Source organism: Muscardinus avellanarius (genome assembly GCF_963383645.1).
Source record: "Muscardinus avellanarius genome assembly, chromosome: 8".
Taxonomy (NCBI): domain Eukaryota; kingdom Metazoa; phylum Chordata; class Mammalia; order Rodentia; family Gliridae; genus Muscardinus; species Muscardinus avellanarius.
Window position 1 is genome coordinate 104,037,760 of NC_137794.1, and position 24,212 is coordinate 104,061,971.

At 41.7% G+C, this 24,212-nt stretch overlaps 1 protein-coding gene across 3 annotated transcripts in view; it reads right to left on the reverse strand.

The window, feature by feature from the left end:
- SYNE1 (spectrin repeat containing nuclear envelope protein 1) overlaps nt 1-24,212 on the reverse strand; it is a gene marked incomplete at both ends in the record, with an annotated part of 486,197 nt that overhangs the window by 164,595 nt on the left and 297,390 nt on the right. For all 3 annotated transcript variants that reach the window (XM_080699888.1, XM_080699887.1, XM_080699889.1), the window contains 8 exons: nt 3,063-3,224; nt 3,419-3,586; nt 9,764-9,904; nt 10,960-11,154; nt 16,879-17,022; nt 18,009-18,191; nt 19,557-19,679; nt 19,880-20,065. In XM_080699888.1, the coding sequence (XP_080556014.1) occupies nt 3,063-3,224; nt 3,419-3,586; nt 9,764-9,904; nt 10,960-11,154; nt 16,879-17,022; nt 18,009-18,191; nt 19,557-19,679; nt 19,880-20,065 (1,302 nt within the window). The remainder of the gene's footprint in view (nt 1-3,062; nt 3,225-3,418; nt 3,587-9,763; nt 9,905-10,959; nt 11,155-16,878; nt 17,023-18,008; nt 18,192-19,556; nt 19,680-19,879; nt 20,066-24,212) is intronic.

Sequence of the window (24,212 nt, forward strand, 5' to 3'; positions counted from 1 at the left end):
CACACTACATGCATTTTATGGAAATACCACGCTGTATCCCACTAATAATAATTATGTGTTAATAAAAATTTTATTTAAACAGAGAAGTGCCCTCCTGGGCTTCTCTAAAACGTCCAACTCTTTAATAGTAAGGGCAAAACATGGACTTTGTGCTTAGTTCAACAGAAAAGGTAAACTGTGATTTTATGTTGATTCTCAGAACTATGATCACAGCCTTTTTACAGTATTTGAGTTGTTAAACATCTCAAGAAACAAAACCATAAGCTCAGAACTCTACTTACTACCTGCCACCGAGCTTAATGTGGTAAAGGTACCACATACCCCAAAGCATCAGAGGCCCATGAAAATGAAAGACCCGGTCGCAGAGGACCACATACTCAGCACAATAGCCAGCTTCAGCTCATGCATTACAGTAACAACTTAAAATTAAGCCCATCGTACTAAGCACAGAGAAATAATGACAAGAAATCCCCCAGCACGCCACCAAAATCTGGTATGAGTGTTTGGCAGCAAAACATAGAAATTAGGTTGTCTGTAAAGCAACTATACTTCTGAAGGATTTGTTAGGAAAGAAATAACAATTCAAGTATTTATATAATTTTTAAATATAAAATTGAAATGTAGAAATAGCAATTCTATACTAGTGCTTGGGATTTTTTAAAGTACCATTCTGGAAGCCAAGAACACATTTAGATTTTGTGATACCATTAGTGTTTCATGTGGGCAGCTTTGTCTCAGAATGTGTTGAACTTAGTCACAAACAGTGAACGTTAGCAAAAATAGCTCAGACAGAAAATGTTAGATTTGTGTGTGTGGAGGGGGTTCTGGGGTGGAACCCAGAGGCTTTCTACCTCCGAGCTACACTCCCAGAACTATTTTATATTTTATTTGGAAACAGAGTCTCACTAAGTAGCTGAGGCTGGCTTCGAAACTGTGCGATCCTCCTGTCTCAGCCTCCCAAGCCCTGAGATTACAAGTGTGCGCCACCACGCCCGGCTAGTGCTTGAGATTTTAAAAGTACCATTCTGGGAGCCAAGAACACATTTACATTTTAGGATGCCGTTAATTTTTCATGTGGGAAGTTTTGTCTCAGAATTTGATGATCTTAGTCACAGACTAAGTTAGCAAAAATAGCTCAGATAGAAAACGTTAGATTTGGGGGGGGGTACTGGGGATGGAACCCAGGGTCCCTCTACCTCTGGACTACACTCCCAGATCTATTTTATATTTTATTTGGAAACAGAGTCTCACTAAGTTGCTGAGAAGGGAAGAGAGAACTCTGCAGGACCAAGAAGTGCAAGGAGCACCAGAGAGCACCCTGGGCAGCAGGAGAAGCCCTTCCAGTGAGCGTGAGCAGGCTGGCTGTCATTAGAAAACTGGGGCATCAGTTAAAAAGGACTCACACACTGAGCACCTTCTAGAAGGAAGAGGGCTCTGGGACAGTTGCGGTCTAGTAAGAAAATGGGTGGAGTAAATAGCATTGTAATAGTCACCCAAGTCCTTGAGGGACCTCTTGACTAAGATGGTCTAGGAAAACAAAATTAGTTTTAATTTTATAATTTTGCTGCACAATTCCCCAAACCTGGAGGATTCTGGGTGACTTTGGAAAAGAAGGAAGACGTCCAGAAGGAGGTTTATCAAAATAAAGCCTGCAAATGGATGCTCTGAACTTTGATCTCTATCTTAAGGAGGGACACGAGTGTCAAAAACCTGAAACCACTATTGCTCAATATGTTTTCTTTAGATGAAATGGCCTCCTTTTTGTGTTATACCGAAAGGCCCCATATTGCAAAAGAAGGCAATCATATCTGATTCCACATGTGAACCGGCAGTGAGCTCCGAGATTGCCCTGGCTTCCAACACCAGAAAGATGTGGAGCAAAGAGAAGGCAAAGGACAGATGTTCACTTTTAAAGCTGATCAAGAATTTCCTCGTCTCTGAGATACACTGATCATACCACGCTTTTATAGCTCTTAACATTCCAAAATATCTTTCTTTGCCTCTGTCCTTGATACGGTTGTCACAGTTTACATGCTCGTAGGTTTTTCCTGTCTGAGGTAGGCAGCATTTCCCCAGGTCACGGCGATGGAATGTGAAGAGGAGAGTGAACCTCCAGTCCTCAAAGACCAGTTAGCTAAACCCTTCAAACAGAATATGTGTTAACAGCACACCTGATAGTTGCTAGGGTACTAGCCAGATTTTAATATATGCATGATTCTTAGCATGCATTTTACATTCATAAGTTTTCAGCATCATTCTGAATTAGTTTAATGTAATCAGCTGTGCTATTTGTGTAAAGTTGAAGCTTTGTCTAGTTTATATAACCTCTTAAGAAATGACTGAAGTCAGAACATTTGCAATATCAAAACTTAGAATCCTTTATCCTCTCATTATTTTGTTTTGTTTTGTTTTGTTTTTGCCCACTGAAGTTTGAGACTTGCTTTCTTAAGTGATGATGGGGAGGGACTGGGTGCGCACTGGCTACTATCCAGAGATGGTTACTTAGGGAAACATTTTATTCTTACAGTGACTCACAACAAAATCAAAACAGTTTGGCAACTATAAAGAAATGCACTTTGTGTATGAAAACTGCAAACGCAACATCAGTGCAAAAAACTTTTAAACACGAGAGTCAAGATGTGATTTTCTTTTTTTTACTAGATCCTTCCCTGAGGCAGTGGGGAAAACTACCACCCTATGGAATCCTGTTTGTTTGGTTATTTGTTTATTTTTGGGTGGTACTGGGGGTGGAACCCAGGGGCTTTTCTCCCTCCGGGCTATACTCCTAGACCTATTTTATACTTTATTTGGAAACAGGGTCTCACTAAGTTGCTGAGAACCCCACTAAATAGCTGAGGCTGGCTTCAAACCTGTGCGATCCTCCTATTTCAGCCTCTCAAGAGCTGAGATTACAAGTCTGCACCACCACGCCCAGCTTTGGAATCCTGTTTAAAACACAAGAATTGCTGCTCTGCTCTCCCAAACACAGGCCCAGCCAACCAGTCAAAAGAGCTCCTCCACTTAAGCACACAGGAACCTGAAGCCCTCCATCGCTATTTTACCTGGTGTTCAGCCATCTGGCTTTCTGGACTTCTGCCAGGCGTGAGACTCTGGCCGAGCTTCATCTCGATGGCCTCCATTTTTGTGGAGATGGACTGGAGAGAGTCCTGGTACTTTTGCTGTCTTTCCAAAGCTTCATAGAGGGTACGCTGCTTCTCACTGATCTGAACAAGAAAAGGGATCTTAGAGAGTTTCGTACCTCTTATCTTCCAGGTTACGACATTTCTTTCCACATTGCTTTACCCAAGGGTGCTCAGTTGAGTACCGGATGTGTAACTCTCAGCGTGGATTTTGTAAGATAATGCCTAAGGTACTAGGTGTCTGATGAGCTTAACCAGGTCCACAGTTTAAGGCTTACCACGTTTTTTAAGGTTTCCCAAGAACGCTGCAAATCGCCCAGTTTGGCAGTAGCAGATGGCTCCAGTCCTGGTTCGTAGAACTCCTGGGAGGCCGAAGTGCTGGAGTGAATCCTCGCAGCTTCTGTCTGTAGCTTCTCGGGAGACAAGGCTTGGTAATAAGCAATGTCCTGTGAGGGACAGCACAGCATTGGACTCACAAAGAGAGACAAAGTCTAGATCAGCAGGCCCTGCATTGCCTGTCATGGAGGAGAAGTTGTAGAATTTATACCTTACCCCTAGGGCTATCAACTGGAGAAGCTCAGAGATCCGTGTGATAAGAAGATGTTAAGAACATCAAAGAACCTTAAAAGTACTTTAAAAATCTGGTTTATCTAAAAAACAAATAAGAGCCTGGCATGGTGGCGCACACTTAGTGAGACCTTGTTTCAAAATAAAGAATAAAAAATAATGCTGAGAGTGTAGCTCGGAGATAGAATGCCCCTGGGTTCAATCCCTAGCGCCACACACACACACTAAATAAATAAATAAATAAATAAATAAATAAATAAATAAATGCCGGGCGTGGTGACGCACGCTTATAATTCCAGCATTCAAGAGGCTGAGACCGGAGGATCATGGTTCATGGACAGTCTCAGCTACTTAGTGAGGTCCTCTGCAACTTAGTGAGACCCTGTTTCAAAGTAAAGAATTAAAAAATAGGGGAGAGGGTGTATCTTGGAGGTCGAATGCCCCTGGGTTCCATGCCCAGACCCGCAAAAAATAAAATAAATAAATAAATAAATAAATAAATAAATAAATAAATAATGTTATCAATATTTCAAGCATTCGATCTTATTTTATATTTGGCAAAATGAAAATGCAGACAATCTAAGGAGTACATATGGATTTAAAGATGGATTAACCAAAATAGCAAAAATAAGAGACTCCAAAAGATCTGGTTTCTAAACTGTTGTTTCATGTAGTGATTAAAGTTCTGAATCAGTTTTTCAAAAGTATTTGATTTTTAAAAACCTATCTACAGACAATAATTTTGCAGATATAGCCAGATCATCACTATCTGTGACTTCATTATTTATAGATATTCATTTAATTACTTTAATATTAAATAAGGGAAATCTAATGAGAAAATTGAAATTACTTTAAAAGGAAAATAATAGAAACGTTTTTCTTGTATTCATTTTCTTGGAAGTACACAAGAAATCAAAAAGTGATTTTCATGCTTGATTTTCATGCTTGATTCAATGCATGATTTTCAATAAAATTTCATGCTTTGTGATTTTTAAAAATCTCTTGGGCTGCTGGGCGTGGTGGCGCACGCTTGTAATCCCAGCACTTGGGAGGCTGAGACTGGATGATCGTACAGGTTCAAAGCCAGCCTCAACTACTTAGTGAGGTTCTCAGCAAATTAGTGAGACCCTGTTTCCAAATAGCCCAGGGGTAGAAAGCCTCTGGGTTCCATCTTCAGTACCGAAAAAAAAAAATTAGTAACTTTACATAATTCATTAGTATTGATAAGATATATAATTGGTGTGCTTTTAGTAATTCTATATGCACCTATTTGTATCAACTAGAAATTAAATATAAAAAGCAAAGTTTTTTGTTTATTTTTGTAGAGGGGTTACTGGAGATTGAACCCAAGAGCACTGTATCTCCAAGCTATACCCTAGCCCATTTATTCTGAAACAGAGTCTTGCTTAAGTAGCTGAGGATATGGCTAAGTTACTGAGGCTGTTCTCAAACCTGTGATCCTCTTGTCTCAGCCTCCCAAGTATGAGGATTACAGGTGTGTGCCACCATGCCCAGCTGACAGCACTGTTTATACCCTGTCAGCTGCCAATATAAAGTTTGGTGCTTTTGCAATAAACTATTGAAGCCGATTGCGTCAATTTTAGTTACCTGAGCCATACTGATAATCATGCACTGATCAAAGAAAAAAAATTGAAGAAAGCTCTTGCCACAGGGAAACCAAGATAATAGCAAGACTGTGTCTGGTGTTGGGCAGGTCTGTAAGAGGCTGGAAGCAGGTGGGGGGCAGGATGAGTTCAGACTAGGAATGAGCACACCTAGGTCAAATTCTCCTAAGAGGCTGTATAGCTGGAGCAAGTCCCTCCCATCTTGTGGACAGGCTCACCATTGGGAGAGGACTAAGCGAAATAAATTTAGTGACTCTGACACCTAATACTCATTTCGCTGTTGTCACCAAGGCGTCCAGATAAGTTCCTAATGTTGATGGATGCCAAGGCAACATGGAGACCGTTCCCTCTTCATCCCTCAGCCTGCCCCCATCGTGAATACATTCCATTGGTTTCCTCCCATCCTAGGCTCACAGCTCCTGCCCCTCACTCACCTCACTCTACTTCAGACCTGTCCACCCTGAAATACCATCACTGTGAAGCTGTTCACCTCTGGGTACTTCTTGCTATGTCTAACGTTACCTAAACCCCTTTCTTGCCCACATCCCGTTTCCCCTGTCTCTTTGCCCTTCACTGCACCCACTTGGACAAGGCCAGCTAGGGTTTGGTTCAGATTCTCTGGAGTGATTATGCATGTGTATTGTGCGCATGCACAATACCCACAGAGCCTTCAAACAGCTGCTCCCGAGACTGCTCAAACGCTCACAAGACCTTCTGTCTCCAGACTCATCCTTGTTCACGCTTGCCTCTGGCTCTGCACGTGAGTGTATATGGCTTTGCCTATAGACAAGAATGACAACCCCTCCCACTCTTTCTCCTTCCTTCCTTCCTTCCTTCCTTCCTTCCTTCCTTCCTTCCTTCCTCTCTCTTCCTTTCTTTCTTTCTTTTTCTCTCTCCTTTCTTTTCTTTCTTTCTTTCTTTTTTTCTTTCTCCCTCCTTCTTCCTTCCTTCCTTCCTTCCTTCCTTCCTTCCTTCCTTCTCTTTCTTTCTTCTCTTTCCTCTTTCTCCAATTAACCCTAGGGGCATTCTATCTCCAAGCTGCAGCTCAAGCCCTGTTATACTCTTTCTTTCTTTCTTTCTTTCTTTCTTTCTTTCTTTCTTTCTTTCTTTCTTTTCTTTATTTTGGCGGGTCTGGGGATGGAACCCAGAAGCATTCAACCTCCGGGCTACACCCCTGCCCTATATTTTTTATTCTTTATTTTGAAACCGGGTCTCACTGAGTTGCAGAAGGCCTCACTAAGTAGCTGAGGCTGTCCACGAACTGTGATCCTCCGGGTCTCAGCCTCCCAAATGCTGGGATTACAAGCGTGCGCCACCACGCCTGGCTTACTTTTTCATTTTAAAAAAGAGTCTCACTACATTGCTGAGTCTGAACTCAAACCTGTGATCTTCCTGTCTCAGTATTCTAAATTCTAGGATTACAGGCATGTGCCAGCATGCTTGGCTAACAACCAAACTCTTAAAAATGGTTGAAGACACATCGCCGTTTGTAGATGAATAACTTAGGTCTATTTGAGGACTCAATAAATTCAACAAAGGAAGTCAATGAGTAGTATAAACAACTACACAAGCCAATACTCAGTGTAGTAAGGAAGCGCTCTTAGAAATATGTCTTTTTTTGCTTATGTGCCTGAGTTCGGAGAGTTACAACTCAGTATATCTTTAAAAAAATAATCCAGACAGCTGTAGCTCCTAGGTGATCTACATTTTCTACTTTAAAAAATGTTTTCATGATGAACGGCATATTTAGTTTTCAGGACTTTGTGCATTAAGCAATACTGATTCCCATGTACACGCAAGGGTCCGGGGAGTTCCCAGGGCTCAGCTGAGAGGAGCAAGAGCTTCAGACCCAGAGGCCGGCAGATCGGCCCTGTGTACAATTCTGTTCTAGCCCATCCTTCTCTTCACTTTTCCATGGGCTCTAAGTCTTGGCTTTCATCGAAGGCCATCAAGAAGCCTGCAGCCCATCCTGTGGGAGAGCTTGATTCTTTCTCCTCTCTGGTGAGCTAAACGCTTTTTACATTTTACCTAGTAGCACTGCCAGAGGTGGAACCCACTGTGAGCGAGATCGGTCCATTACGTAACGGAGATCTACTTAGAGAGAGGGCTAGCACAAAACCTCTCCTAACAGCTGCATTGTTACAGTGCAGTCGTATCTGGCTGCTCCTGGAGACCACGTGCACCCTGAGTCCAGGGTATGGAGTCCAAACACTGGAGCTGCCAGGGATTCTACGTGTCCTCCTCACTTTAAAGAGCTGATGCTGTCTTCTCAGGCATTGCTGGCCTTGTGTCCTGCCTTTCATTGTTCTCTGATTTACACTACTGTAGAAGAATAGCACATGGCTGCAGTGACCGGATGCATTTGTTTCAGCAAGGCTGTGCATAATATATCTGCTTTTTCCTTGGCACCGAGGATTGTTTATTATTTTGTGGTACTGGGGATTGAACTGGGGATCTACCTCTGAGCAATACTCCCAGTCCTCTTTTATTTTTTACTTTGAAACAGGGTCTTACTAAGTTGCTGAGGCTGGCTTTAAACCTCTGAGCCTCTTGTCTCAGCCTCCTAAGTACTGGGATGACAGGTATGTACCACCGCGCCTGGCACATGTTTTCTGTTTAACAGGTTTTCAGAGTAAAGCTGTCTGATTTAACTTAAGTAAAGACATGGCCCCTAATGTGTATCATTACATATCAGTCTGTTAGCGTAGTGATGTAATTTGATTGATGTTTTTCTGTGACAAAGAAGAGATGTCAAAATGGGATCACTGCAATGCCTAACCTCGGTCAGTTTTAGGGCATGATTAAGTTTTCTGGCTAATGTCAAAAAATAATAGTAATGATGTATGAATGTGTTGCCACTTATTGGACACATTTGTGTGTACATCAAAAGCACTCTATAAGAACTAAGCAGTAGAGAGACTTGCATCTTAGAAGTTATTTCTCTTTTCATATTGGTTGGTCTCAAGATCACTTTTATTGTTCAATTTGAAATGTCTAAGAATATTAAGCCATATTCGGTAGAATACATTTTTTCAGTCCACTAATCTGCTGACTATACTATAATTTCTATGACTCAAATAACATCTGTGACCATGGGGAAGAAGATATTGTCACAAAATGAGTAATACATATTTTTAAATCAGAATTTAGAGAACAATTTTCTAAATCTTCCAGGGTACCTGCACTTCTTCTTTTTTGTTGTACTTGTCAATTTCCTCTTAACGCTTCTGTTCTTATTCGTCTCGTGTTTACCTTTCTCTCAAGAGAGTAAGGTTCTGGTGGGCAGAACCTTGTTTTTGTGACAAGCAGGTGTGCCAATGATAAATTGGTAAGTTAATAACTTCCCTAGAGCCATATTGATTTCTACTAAGAGAACCGTATCAGCTAAAGGTGTTGTCAATTTTATGTTCCTTTTTTATTAGGAAGAGGTTTTTCTTTATCACAGAAGTTTTATTTTGAAAGTTTCTGCTTTGAAATAAAGTCCTATGATTGACTTATAGTGTAGCTTATAAATATTTGCTCTATTTAATGCCTTTTCCTCAATAGTACATTTCAACTCTTGAACACATATGCTTTCATAGTAATGTAATTAAAACTTTCTAAAGTTGTTTGGCAAAAACAAAACAAAATACAGTATCACTTAACATGCAATAAAGGTTTTGGTTACTGTAAAAGCAGCTTTTTAATTTCTATCCATTATTTCCTATAAAATGTTTTAATGTTTAATTTAGTAATAAATGTTTAACTTAATTAAACATTTAATAATAAATGTTTAATTTAATTTAGTAATAAATATTTAATGTTTAATTTGGTAATAATCTATATTCAATAAAATATGCAAAAACTTCTGATAATGAAGTATTATCTTCATTTCATAGGAAATAAAATTTAAGATTTTGGGAAGATACATAAGCAAATTAAAATATACTAAGCATTTGGGTACACCCACTGGCCGACATTCCTTTAACTGGTTCACAATTGATAAATTAAAAAGTATAATGAACATAAAAAGTTTTCCATATTTAAAATCTGAGGGAGTAAATATCAACTCTTTGTCCAGTGAAAGTTAAAATAGCCACAGAATTATATAAATTTGCAACAGTAACAAAGACCTTTCATTTTCTGTTAGGATGCAGTACCCCATTACACGACTTAGAAACTAAGGCCATGATACCTTAAAGAGACCATCCCAGGCTAATAATTTCCTTGACCCAATTTTGACTCATCTGGTTGCCAGCAGCCTCGGAGAGGAGGTGACATTTGGGGACAGTCATCACACAGGGTAATCATGGTTTGTGCAAATATGACACCTAATGGCATGGCCCTGGGACCAAATGCAGCACAGCCTAAGATTCACACCCACAGCCTAAAGAGGATGGAGCCTGCATCCTCCCAGAGCTCACAGACAGAGGAATGCCCCGTGGGCGGTACCTGGTTAACAGAAGCATCTGTATTAGCCACAGGTGAAGGGGAGCGACAGGCGGGTGGAGAGGAAATCTCACTGTTGGTTCCCTCCTCCCCAGACTCCTCAGTGACAGGTGACAGCAAGGTGTGACAGCGACCTGCAGTCATCTGCCACGGAAAACGGAGCCCAAGGGACATGAAAATCAATTAGCTATGTCAACAAAAGAGCTGGCCAGACACAGGTCAAACAGATCATCACACAACGAAGATTAGAAGAATGGATGGAGACTCCAATTTATGTATTAATCCCGCATTAGTATTTAAAATTTTTGTCTCCAAGCAAATGTTTTGTGAGTGACCATTTATAAAACTAGTAGCAGGGATGGAGGGTAGATATCACATTCAAGAGTTAATTAAAAACTTTTTAGTTTTTTTTTTTTAGTGTTTGTGTCTTTATAAGCAACTAGGAAGATCGTGAATCATGCAGATGAGGAAAGGGTCTACGAGATAAATTGGACATCTCAGTTTCCAATATTTCAGGGGGATAAATCATGCAAAAGTAACACTGCCGGTGGGCCTGGGTTATACACTACCTGAGGCCCAGAACAAATGAAGGGAAACGTACAGCACTGGAGAACAGGGTTGAGAGCAGGGTTGCTACCAAAATACTCAATGCATTTTAGATGATAAGTGTATCGGAAAAAAAATGGTACAGGATTTAGACTTGAGTGGAGTTTACTTTAATCTAAAGCTAAACTATAAATCTATTTTCTTCTTTTTCTCTTAATAGTTATTTTTCTAAATTTAGACAACAGAGTATATGCACATGTCTCGTCAGCCAGTTAGCTTGGAAGACAAAATTAAATATATGTATCGGGACTCTCCCATCCTTTAGAAAACTAGAACATTGTATAAACAATTATTTAAAAAATAATAAAGCTGAGGTCCTCTGGGTAGTGCTGCTAAATTGTAAATAACTGCAGATCTTGGGCAGATTAAGGAATTCAGCAGTTTCCAGCAAGTAATTTCATGTCAACTGTCACTGTTTACAGTGTTAAAAATTGGCTCAGGCCCAAGCAGTCAAGGGAGTTAAGAAACTGCTCCTCCATCGGAATCCGCAAGCTCTAACGGGGATCTCTAGAATAAGCCTTGGCCGGGCTCCTGAGGCCACCAGCCAGGCTCTGGTCAAAGGGCGGAGCGGCTGGGGACAGCCGGATCCTTACCATAACCACAGAGGGGTGGGCCGAGGGCGTGGGGAGGAGCTCTCCCTCCAGGTCCTCCGACCCTTCTGCCAGCCCCTCCACCCCGGTCACCGTCAGCAGCATGGTGGCGTGCTTGGCTTTCATCGTCAGCATCTTGCACTTGGAATTCAGAGAGGTGATCTGCTCCTGGTAGCTCTTGATTTTCTGCGCCAGCTCCTGAGGAAACATCCCCCCCACCCCCCCGGGGGTGTCAGAGCAGCATCAAAAGGAAACAGAAGTAGCGGCGTTCATCTTCCTGCAGCGCCAGCCAATGAGATGGCAGAGCCGGCGAGGCTGCAGCAGCCGAGAGGCAGGATGTGGACTGCGGCAGCCCAGCCCGAGCCGCCGGCATCTCACAGCCCAGCCCGCCCAGGGGCGGCAGCCCAGCGGGAAGAAGAGGCGCCGGGAGCCCCCTTGACAAAGGGAGAAAAGGGGGGTGCAGGAGTGTGGACCCTAAAATGAGAGGGTCTTCAAAGGAGATCTCGCACTTCCAACGTGAAGAACGGCAACTTTCTTTTAAAATGCCTGAAAGCATGTGAAATTTACCAGATGGTTCACGCCATGGAAATGAGGTCATGTGATAACTAAAACTACAAAAAGAAAAAAAAAAAAGCAATGCTCAGCTTTTACAATATACTGAGCACTCCAATAGAGATGGCAGTCATGGGGAATTGAGAGGATGACAAGATAAACTGTTCCTGGGCTCTTGTGGAGTTGTTTTGATCCCTAGATAAGCTCTATAGTACATGTAAAACCTTATTTTTATGCAGATTGTCTGTCCCCTTCAAATAACATTTTGCGCATTCATCAAACTTTCTCATTCCGTCCTGCCTCAAATGTTTCTGATGCTTCAAGCTAGAGCTTTCAAGCGTTGAATGGCTTTTATTTTCATTTGCTTTTGAAAAAGAATGAGAGCTACAGATTTTAAAACTTTTACTAAGAGTTTGTTGGAAACATATTTTGGACAGCACCCAGCTCTTAAGTTGATAATACAGGTCTGTTTGAGGGATATGGTCGTTCTAAATACTACAGTTGTACTTTCTTGCTTAATATGCAATATTTATATTTTTATATTTAATATAAGTATTAAAGTAATATTTTCTTGCATTTTGAAAAGATGAAAATGTGGATTCTAAAACATTAACCGTAAAGAACTATTATTCTTTTCTATTTCTTTCATTTGATTTCTTTTTCTGAGAAGCTGTCAGTGGGTGTTTTGTACAGAACACATTCTGGGACAGACATTAAACATCTATGTTTTAAAAACAATAGTATGCTGGGCGTGTTGGTGCACTCCTGTAATCCCAGTACTTGGGAAGCTGAGACAGAAGGATCACCAGTTCACGACAGCTTCAGCAAATTCTAAGCCTCTCGTCAACCTAGTAGATCTTGTTTCAAAATAAAAATAAAAAATAGGGTTGGGGATGTAGCTTGGAGGTAGAATGCCCCTGGGTTCCATCCCCAGGACCACACACACAAAAGTACATCCAGGGATACATTCATTCGTACACGTATGATATCTGTTGTGCACATATGCACCACTTCTTATCGTCCTTGTCTCTCTCCTCCAAAACTAAACTGAGCGGAGGAGAAACAGCCCAGCAGGGCTTACCAGCAGCTTGTCTTCTTGATCCCTAGCCAAGGGCAAGGAGTTTTAGAACAAGGATTTAAGCCCGGGGAGGTGGCGCACCCTTGTAACCCAGGATTTGGGAGGCCGAGACAGGAGAATCTCACTGGTTCGAAGCCAGCCTTGCTGGCTTAAGAGACCCTGTTTCCAAATAAAAATATAAAATAGGTCTGGGAGTATAGCCAGGAGGTAGAAGGGTTTCCAGGAACCCCAATACCACCAAATAATAATAATAATAATAATAATAATAATTTTAAATATTAAATGTGAATTCCTTAGAGCTAAACAGTTCATGTTTTGTTTGTTGTTTTGTTTTGTTTTTGACTGTTTTTTTTTTTTTTTTTGCAGTACTAGGGATTGAACCCAGGGCATTCTACCTCTGAGATACACCCCCAACCCTATTTTTTATTCTTTATTTTGAAACAAGGTCTCACTGAGCTGCAAAGGACCTCACTAAGTAGCAGCTGAGGCTGTCGGCGAACCACGATCCTCCTGTCTCAGCCTCCCAAATGATGGGATTACAATCATGCACCACCACATCTGGCTCCAGCCCTATTTTTAATTCCTTATTTTGAAAGAGGGTCTCACAAGTTGCAGAGGGCCTCACTAAGCAGTTGAGGCTGGCCTTGAACCTATGATTCTACTCCCAAATTCTAAGATTACAACGGTGCGCCACGATGCCCAGTTATTTTTATGAGCTGAGGGTATCCTCGTGAGAAGTAGGTTCACCTTCAGATTGAAATTTAATTAAAAGCAGATGGTGAAGACAGAAAAAACACCCTCGGCCCAACATGTACGTTATCAACTGTCAGGCTTTCTCTGCTCGGCACTTTCCTTCCTGTGTTTGTTTTAGACATACTGTGACCCTCACACAGGGCTGCATCATGTCCTTAAAAATGTGTCCTAAGTCACAGGAGAAGCTAGCAAATTTCTACATGGAAATTTAGAATTGTGAGGAGAAAATGTGAAGGCGGACCAGCCGGCAGAACCAGAAGCCAGGAAGATCTGGTCTGCTCTGTGGCCCTGGGAAAGTCCTTCATTTTCTTGGACCTTCATTCTTCTTTATGCTGTAATAATATTTCATAGAGTTTCTGTTACAGTGGGAATGTCATAGAATTTAGAGCCAAAGATACTGAGTTTGAGTCTAGTCTCAAATCTAGACTCAAGGCTAGATTGAGGAGTTCAGGATGTCACTTAAAAAATAATCAACATTCTTATTGGTTAAAAAAAGTTATAAAGAACCCAATCCTTATAGAGTTAGTATTTAAAAAGGTGTAGAATCGTATATTATTTTTGAAAACAAAAAAATTAGCAATAATAGTTATTATTATTCCAGACAAACTATAAATATATTTTTGGACCATAATAGAAGGGCCATTGCAATAAATTTTCTCATCTTATGAAATAGGAGTAAAAACATTTTCAAGACCTATGTGTAACACAGGCTCAGTGGCACACAACTGTAATTCCAGTGAGGCTAAGACAGGAGGAATACAGGTTCAAGGTCAGTGCTATAAATTAGACCCTGTTTCAAATTAAAAAGATAAAGAGGGCAGGAGTGTAGCTCAGAGGTGCAATGCTGCTAGGATCCATCTCCAGTACCACATACAAAAAAGATAAATATATAATATATAGTCTAATTTGTACATCATACAGACCATGTCTTCAAAAATTTGCATAACATATATTTAACCAATACATAAAAGACACAGTTAATATAGATGGTCTATAGCTATAGAAGTAAACATCGGTGGAGAGTATTTATTTAAATTATTTTGCAAATTGTATATGAACGTAAGTGGCTGGTGTACTGTGACTGTCTAGAAAAGAGGATTTGCATTTGGGGAGCGGAAATGGTAAAATGTCAACGTGCTTAAAAGTCAACATTTGAATCTTCTGAGTATTTACTATGATATTTGGTTTGGAAAAATTGTTCTTATGACAAGTTAAAAAAGAACAGATGGAAAGATGAACCAAATTATCCTTGGCACAGAGAAACAAGACACCTCCCTCCAAGTTCCTCACACAACTTCCTGGTGTTGAGAATCAACCCCAATGGGAAAAGCGAATTTGGCCTATATAGGAATTGACTGGCCAGGAAAGAAAATTGACTGCGAAGTGCCAGTGTGCCAAGCAGTCTAGTTCGTCTCATTGTGTCTGAGATCAGGTCTATACGATGAGTATCTAGGGCTTGAGGTCTTCAGGATGCAGATACAGAGACACTTAGAGACACTTGACTTTTGATGAAGGAGCCAAAAGCATAAGTTGGAAAAAGCCTTTTAAAGAAATGGTGCTGGGGAAACTGGAGAGCCCTATTTAGAAAAAATGAAAATTGAACCCTCCTTTTCACCCTGCAACAGTCAACTCAAGGTGGATTGAAGCCCCAGAAATTAAACCAGAGGCTTTGCAATTGCTAGGAGAAGACATAGGAACAACACTCCAACATATAGGAAATGGTAGAAACTTCATCCACAAGACTCCTAAGGCTCACGAAATAAAATTGAGAATAAATAAATAAAACCTTCAAATTAAAAAGCGATGTTGTAGTGAAGGATACAATCAACAGAGAGAGCCTGCAACAGGGGAAAAACGTTTGCCAGCTACTCCTCTGATAGAGTACTAATATCTATTATCTATGAAGAAAGCAACAAACCTTAACACCAAAAATAACATAATTAAAATGGGCAATTGTAATGAGTAGAAACTTCTCAAAAGAGAAAATACAAATGATGTTTAACATCATTAGCAATCAAGAAACTGCAAATCAAAATTATTCTGAGATTCCATCTAACTCCAATTAGAATAGCAGTTATCATAAGTACAAACAATAATAAATTCCAACTGAGACGTGGGGAAATAGGAACTCTCGCACACTGGTGGTAGAATGGTTGAACGACTACAACCACTATGGAGGTAGATATGGAGGTTCCTCAAAAGGCTAGGAACGGATCTGCCATAAAACCCAGACACAATACTACTTGGTATCTTTCTAAAAGAGTTGAAGTTAAAATACAGCAGTATACATGTATACCCACGTTTACAGCAGCACAATTACCAAAGTCAAATTATGGAGCCAACCTAGGTGTCCATCCACAGACACGTGGGTAACGAAACTGGTACAGACACACAATGGGATTCTACTCAGCGTTCTGTGAGTCGCGGGAGAACAGAGAGCACTAGAGACGCTGTGCTGAGACCAGCCGGCCTCAGCAAGCCAAGGGGCCTGGGTTTTCTCCTGTACGTGAAAGCTAGAACAAAAAGAGGGAGCGAAAGGGACTTCAGTGGAGTGAAGAGAGAAAAAAGTAAAACAGTGGAAGGGGATTGGGGCAGGAAGGGGAGGGGAGGGGAAAACAGGGATCGACGAAGGGAACAGTTCCAAAAAGTTTGCTTCCACACCGTCCATACATAACTTTAGGTTTCACCACAGTATAGGCAAGGAGGAAGGGGGAGTGGGGAGGGACGTACACCAAGTGAGGTATGCCTGTACGTTTGTGCAACTTTGAATCTCATATGATGTATAATTACATTATACCAATAAAATATATTGAAATTATATACATATATATATATATACACACCTTTCAAAACAGGAAAATGCTGACAGTCTAAAAATGCAATCCCAGTATTTGGAAGGACACAGAAGGATCACAGGTTTGAGGCCAGCCTCAGCAACTTAATGAGATCCTGTTTCAAAATTTAGAGAGGGGGGGTGCTGGAGGTATAGCTCAGAAGGAGAATGTCCCTGGGTTCAATGTTCAGTGCCAAAAACAAAGCAAAACCAAACCAAATCCCAAAACCATAAAACAAAAACAACCCCCACCCCCAAAAAGCGAAATAAGTGAGAGCCCATTTCCTGACTTTAGTGAAAGGGGCTGAGCCAGCTGCTATTTTAAGGGGTCAAAAGATTTTATTTTTAATATGAGCTCCTCTCTTTTTTAAAAGAAGGGTGAACAGTGAGGCAATGCCTTAAGCGTTGCTGTGTCTTGCAGTGTTTAAAATCAGGGAACAGCCTGTGTGTCAGCGCTATAGCTGCTCCGTGCACTGTCTGTTCTGGGTGCAGAAGCCAGCAGTGCGTCTTGGTGGAGAACTGTCATGAACCACACAGAAAGAGGCTGTGGGTCAAGGGAGAGACTCATTCAGCTGGATCAGCACAAACTGTACTCGAAGTGCAGAGACAGCCAAACCAGCCGCCCAGGAGCTGAGCGCATTCTGTGCGGGGCAGGGAAAACCTTTCTCTTCCTGCCCAGTGAACCCCTTTTTGTGTTTGGTCTCACCTCATGCCGGGAGATCTGGGCTTGCAGCTCCTGGATGTTACTGGTGGCCACAGGTTTGTCCTCGATTTCTAGGTGAGCTCCTTCTATCAGCTGCTCCAGATGCTTCATTTCTTGCTCGTATTGTTCATACTGAACAACAGCCTCCTTTGGAAGGAAAACAAGTGATTTTCTTTCTATATCAATAACTGAGTAAGTGACCTACCACTGTCTGCCAAACTAATGTTAGCCCCTGTTTCCCTGTGTGTCTAGGAATCCAAATAGTGATTGAGGGGTAAAATTCATAGATGGTCTGAATCCTCAACTTTTACTTCTATCTTCCAAAGATATTTTCCTTTTAAAATATTGTAAGCCAGGCATGGTGGTACGTGCTTATAATCTCACTACTTGGGAGGCTGAGATAGGAGGCTCGCAGGTTTGCAGGTTTGAGGACAACCCTGACAAGTAGTGAGACTTTCATTAACTTAGTGAGACCCTGTTTAAAAAAAAAAAAAAAAAAAGGCTGGGGTTGTAGTTTCAGAGGTAGAATGGGAGAATGTCTCTGAATCAATCCCAATACCACAATAAATAAATGAACAAAAATATTGTAATAGAATCACGGATGGAATCAAAATAGTTACAGTTCGGTTTCTCTCCTCCCTACTTTTATTGTCCTGAAGATGAAATGCAGTAGTCAGGAGGTGGAAACAGTATAAAAACAGGATTATTTCATTTCTCTGTGAGAAACAGGAAGCTCTGCTAAGAGTTTCAGCAGGGGACAAAAATATGAATTATGCATGACTCCAAGCCTCAGGAATTTAATACCTAAGAAATTCTGAGGTAACGTAAAGAACAAAGATGGTGAATAAATACATATGACTGCAAATAAAACTAAGCGATACAAGTCATTCTTTATAAAGATACCAACAACAGATCGTTTTCACCAGAGGATGTTTTTAGAGAGCTTTCCTCCAGCTTTTGTGGGTGATCCAAAGGATAGCACTTTAATCTGCTTATTTTATATAACCACAACCGTCTGTCAGATTTAACATTCTGGATGTGTTTTGATGGCTGAGCCCACACAATGCTAAGAAAAGAAGCCCGGTGACTCATCGGCGATGCTGCGCCGGCGTGGGCCGCCGCAGGGCACCTGCCTGGATGACGTTGTACTGCTGGATGGCTGTGTGCTGCAGCCGGCTGGCCTCCCCCTGCAGGCACAGGGCTGCGTGGCAGAGCGGTAAGCTGGCCACCACATCCTCAGGGATGCGCAGAGCGCTCTGGCACAGCTGCACGGCTTGCACCTTCGGCTTCAGCAACTCCATCTCGGACAGCAGACGCTGTAAGCACAACACCATTGCTCAGAAATTTCATATTTTCTGCATTCAGTGCATGAGCCAAAGGCTCATGAACCGAATTCCAGTTCCAAGTTATAAACATTTAAAGGAATGTACATTTTTTTTTTTTTTTTGCGGTACCGGGGATGGAACCCAGGGGCATTCTACCTCTGAGCGACACTCCCGGCCCTATTTTTTATTCTTTATTTTAAAAATATTTTATTTTAAAAAGTTTTAAAAATTAATTTAAAAAAATTTTAAAAATTTTATTTTATTGGTACACTATAATCTCACATCATAATGTGGGTCATGTTGACAATGGCAGATATTCACACAGTACTTGGTGCCCCCCCCCCCGCCACCCCCTGGCCTCCTCTTTTCTCTCCCTCCCAATACTGAGTGTCCAGGTTAACAATGTTATGTTCACATGTATACACATATTAGAATGTAGCTTTTCCATTGATTAACCTCAGCCTTCTTCCTTTCCTACCCCTCGTTTATGGCTTTGCTGAGGTTTCCCCTCCATTATATTATTTATTTTGAAACAGGGTCTCACTGAGTTGCAGAGGGCCTCACTAAGTAGCTGAGGCTGTCTGTGAACCGCGATCCTCCTGTCTCAGCCTCCCGAATGCTGGGATTGCAAGCATGTGCCACCACGCCTGGCTCAGAAATGTACATTTTAAGTAATGCATCAATTTCCCCTAATTTTGCAATCTATTCATCTGTTGATGGAGACCTAGGTTGGTTCCATATTTCGGCTGTTATGAATTGTGCTGCTATGAACATGGGTATACATATGTTACTGTAGTTCTCTGATTTCAACCCCTTTGGAAAGATACCCAGGAGTGGTATAGCTGGATCATATGGTGGATCCGTTCCCGGTTTTCTAAGGAATCTCCACACTGATATAAAGAAGAACAAAATTATGTCATTTGCAAGAAAATGGAAAGACCTGGATAAAGTTATGTTAAGTGAGATCAGCCAAGGACAGAAAGAGGAGGGACCTATATTTTCTCTAACATGCCCAAACTAGGGACTATTAGGAATACCAGAGGAACTCCAGATAAGGGAGGGGAAACCTTAGCAAAGCTAGAATGGAAGGGTAGGAGAGGAAGAAGAGGTTGATTAATGGAGGAGCTACATCCAAATATGTGTATAAGTCTGAACGTAGCATGGTCAACCTGGACACTCGTTGTTGGACGTGGGGGAAGGGCACCAAGCACAGTCTGAATGCATGCCAATTTCAGTACGATCCACATAAAAATAAAAAAAGTAATGCACCTAGTGCTAAGATTACAGCTGACTTTAGACAGCTTCCTTCCCTGTAGGACCCCTCCCACCCATCTGCACTGAGTTGATTTTGCTTACCTGTCGGTGAGACAGTTGCTCCTTGAGACTGAGCCGCCCAACTTCTGGAGAAGCCAGGTCTGCCTGGGCTTGTTCCAAAGCGGCCTGCAAGTTTTTCAGCTCCACTTCAAACTTTTTCATATCCTGGAGAATAAAACCCATTGAAGTCTCGATCTATTGCACCAGAGGTTCAAAAGTCTTAGGCGAAGACTAACGTCATGGTCAGGAAACCACCACGTCGCAGATGAAAATTATTTCTTAATAGCGGCTTTGCTGTTTTTGTTGTGTTTTGCTTTTAGCATTAGCCTTTTGTTTTGTTTTGTTTTTATTTGCTTTTCTTTTACCTTGGCTGCATCCTGCAGGCTCTGCAAACGCAGTCTGATCCTCTGCCGCAACCCCTCCGTCTCCCGGCCCAGGTCCGTCACTTGCTGAGACATTCTTTCCGTACAGTACACGCTAGCGAGGTACTGTAACTTCTCAGTCATTGCTTCCAGATCACCATAAATTTCTTCCGATTCTTCTAGCAGGGTCTAGATGCAATGTCCATAATTATGACATCGGCAGGTAGGCAGAGAGGAAAAGTAACCAGTGTGGCGTGGTATGGAGACCACGGGCCAGGAGAGTACGGGGACCTAAGTCCTTACCCATGCCTCTCGTGTGTCCCATGGGGTCTGTGTGTGTGTCGCCGTGTTTGACCTTCACACCCTGGCTTGTTTCCCACCTGGTATCTACCTACCACTATCCCTGGTTCACAGAAAAACAGATCAAAGTTCAGAAACTTCAATGGGTGGCTGAAGCTACACATTACTAGCTCGGCACTCGAGGGCTCATGCTCGGTCGGCCTGAGCCTGGCTCCTCCTGAGAGTCGGGACCTGAGGATTCCAGCAGCTCTGACACACTGCGTGTGCTCATGTATCTCTGGGTCTGCCTTTCCCCATATTTAAATTAAATAAACTCTGGGTGTGGTGGCGCCACCTCTAATCCTAGTACTTTGGAGGCTGAGATAGGAGGATCGCGGGTTGGAAGTCAGCCTCAGCCACTGAGACTCTCAGCAACCTAGTGAGATTCTTTTTCCAAAATAAGAAATAAAATCAGGTTGGGGTGTAGCTTGGAGGTAAAATGCCACTGGATTTAACCCTCAACACTACAATAGATAAATATGTACTTTTCACGGCTCATAGTCTACATCTAAGGTCTCACTATACAACACTCTAAGAAAGGAAAATTAGACAAAAGCATTATGAAAAAAAATCTGAGAGCTCACTTTAAGTGACCCAAGGAGGAAAATGCTACTTGTAATATCAAGAGAAGAAAAGCACAGCCCTCATGCCCAAAGATGGTGTCATCAGTTTGGAATAACAATCCTACAAAGCAATTGTATAAGCACACAGGTGCACATTACATGAAGAGTAAAAGGGAGGTGGAGAGTTCAGAGACGCGGGAGGAAGGTCGGGAGAAGGCTCCTTAGAGGAGCAAGTGATGTCTGAGCTCAGTCAGGATGCTAGCGTTTAGCGAGATGGGAGGAAGGAAAGACCTTTCACACGGAGGGAACGGCATATGCAGAAGCCCTGAGGCAGGTGAGTGTGGAACGGCCCTGTGTGGAGGTGGAAGATGAACAAATAAAGAAATGGGGATGGGACATTATTCTCAGGTGATGGCCTCTATTTAAAAACTGAAGTGTTTTTTCCTCCCACAATGAATGTGAGATATAAATATATATAATTATAACAATATATGTTGTAAAATATTGAAATGATAAGGAAAACAAAACATTCTGCTAGCTCACAGCATAGAGAGAACTTTCTCTCTCTCTCTCTCTCTCTCTCTCTCTCTCTCTCTTTTTGTCCTGAGGAAATTCCATCTCCAAGCTATACCTCTGATCTATTTTACTTTTTCTTTTGAAGCAGGGTCTTGTAAGTTGCCGAGGCTGGCCTGGAACCTGCGATCGTCCTGTTTCAGCCTCCCAAGCACTGGGATAACAGACATGTGTGACTTTAAGAGCATATTTTTGGGCAGGTAAGTTATAACATATCTATAACTTTCCTTCTTTCTTTTTTGTTCACCTGATACTAGAACACATGGATTTCCTCACTGCACTAAACATAGCAGCTCTTATCTCTATGGGAGACACGTACAACTCCCCACGACAGCGTCTGAGGGCCGAGTTCCCTCGCTAGGCTAGATTTCCTGTAGAGAATCCTAGGACCTGATGTGTCAGTGCACTGACTGCCCCACTCACAAAAACCTGAGACTCATCCTTGGCTTCGCCTTTTTCAGCCACATCCAATAGGCTCCGAGTTGGGGAACTGGCTGCTCTCTTGCTCTTGACCTTGACTTCTCCCTCTCCAGAGTCAGGCCTTGCCATTTTCTACGGTGGTAGGAAATCGCTTCTCTCTCACAGTCATGCCCTCAGCGATCTGTTTTGCACAGGGTGCCGTGTTCCCCTTCCTAAACTATGAGCCCCAACTTCTCACGTGCGGACAGAAAATCTGCCAAAGGCTTCGCTTTGGAGTGCCTAGGATCAAGTCCAAGTTTTTAGCAGGCTTTCACCACCGTGCTTTTCTCTCCTCTCTATTCCTGTCTCTTCTCCCTCTTTTCAGCTTCCTGTTGGACACAGCACCTTTTGCTCTTAAAGCTGAAATTTTAACGAGACAATGTGCTTTTGTGGAAAACACACTGGAGGAACAGGCTGTGATGTTCTTCAGCACTGGGCCCAGCGTCACCTTCCCCTTCTTAGCCTCCTCCCCTGCCAGGCAGCTGGGCTCAGTCCCTCTCTCTGCACTGCCCACCTTGTGTTGTAATTCTGTCTGTCTCCTCCTCTCGCTGGTCAACTCCATGAGGCAGGGACAAATGGCTTAGTAGAATCCCTAAATTGGGCAAGTACTCTCTAAGTGTTTGTTGAATAAGTAAATGAATAAATGAATGAATAAGTGCAGAAAGAAAAGCCGTCAACGATGTCTTCAGAAACTGCAGCATATTCCATTGTATACAAATATTTACTCAGATATTTGCATATTGACATTTAAATACTATTTACCATTTTAACTTTTCTTTTGAATTTCATTATAGTTGTTAACTCTGCATAAAATATTTTCTAGATTTCAGATTATAGCCTTAGTAATGAGTTCGAGAAATGTAAGCAACAGGTCAAGGTGGTGATGTTTTGGGTGGTCATCATAGACTTTGCTAATTGTTTGTTTTTTTTGGGGGGTGGTACTGGGAGTGGAACCCAGAGTCTTTCTACCTCTGGGCTATTCTCCCAGACCTTTTTTATATTTTGGGGGGAAACAGGGTCTCACTAAGTTGCTGAAAGCCTCACTAAGTAGCTGAGGCTGGCTTCGAACCTGCACGATCCTCCTGTCTCAGCCTCCCAAGCGCAGGAATTGCAAGCATGCGCCACTATGCCTGGCAAGTGCTAATTGTTTTTTGAAAAGGATTTTTACCTTTAGAGCACTGTTTGAAAACTTTAAGTTCCTTAAGTATAAACTTCTTACAAAACAGTGTTAACTTGACAGTTAAAATTCTCTTTTGCTTAAATTTGAATTTCTAGATTTCTTCATGAGGTTGAATACATTTTCAGTGTGTGTGTGTGTGTGTGTGTGTGTGTGTGTGTGTGTGATACTAGGGATTAAACTCAGGAGTGCTTTACACTGAGCAATATGTCTAGCCTTTTTTATTTTATTTTGAGACAGTCTAGCTAAGTTGCCCAGGCTGGATTGTAACCTGCTATCTTCTTGCATTAATCTCCCAAATAACAGAATTATAGGAGTGTGTCACCACACAGATGTGTCTTTTCAATTGGTTATAAGTCAATTTTAACTTAAGCCTTTTTCATTAATATCTATGTATTTCTTACAGTAAGAGATTGGAGTTAAGAAAGATATCTTGGGAGAAGTGCATAAGATTGGTTTGAAAAAGGAGATTATGGAAACAGAAAAAATAGGAGTTGTTATAGTATTTCAGGAAGGATAAAAAGCCAGAGATTTGATCTAGTTTGGAAAAAGCTTAATTTAAAAACACAAGTCTACATATGTGATATAAGAAAGAAAATCTAGAATACTTGAAGATATCCATGGAAACTAAATGGAAGCCTACATTTTATTGTAAGATAATTAGCCTACTGGATATCTGTAACTAACTCAAGCCAAATTATAAACGGATGAAATAATTTCCTGGGTAATATTGCCAAAAGAAAAGGAACATTTTTGTCACATAACTTCAGAGGAAATGAAGTCATTCAGCCACATGTGATGTGCACATATTTGTTCCTAGCCTCCTCGACCTCCAGTGAAAGGCAATGACTGAGACCTGGCAGAGGAGAAGGAGGAGTGAGAAGCCCTCCCACACCGGTACCCGCCTCATGAATGCACGTATGTCAAACCATTTGATCCTCATGAGTCTGGCATATGAATATTTAAGTCCCATCTTACAGATGGAGAGACAGAATTAACAGAGACAAAGCATTTTACTCAAGACAGAATACTACTCAGCAATAAAGACCAAACTTATATCATTTGCAGGAGAATGGTTGGGTCTGGAGAATGTTGTGAGATTAGCCAGCCATAGAAAATGAAGGGTCATATGTTTTATCTCAAATGTGGAAGTTGGAGAGAAATCAGGATACAGGAGAGACTCTGAAGTAGGGTGATGGAGTGTGTTGAGGGGAGGGCGGTAGTG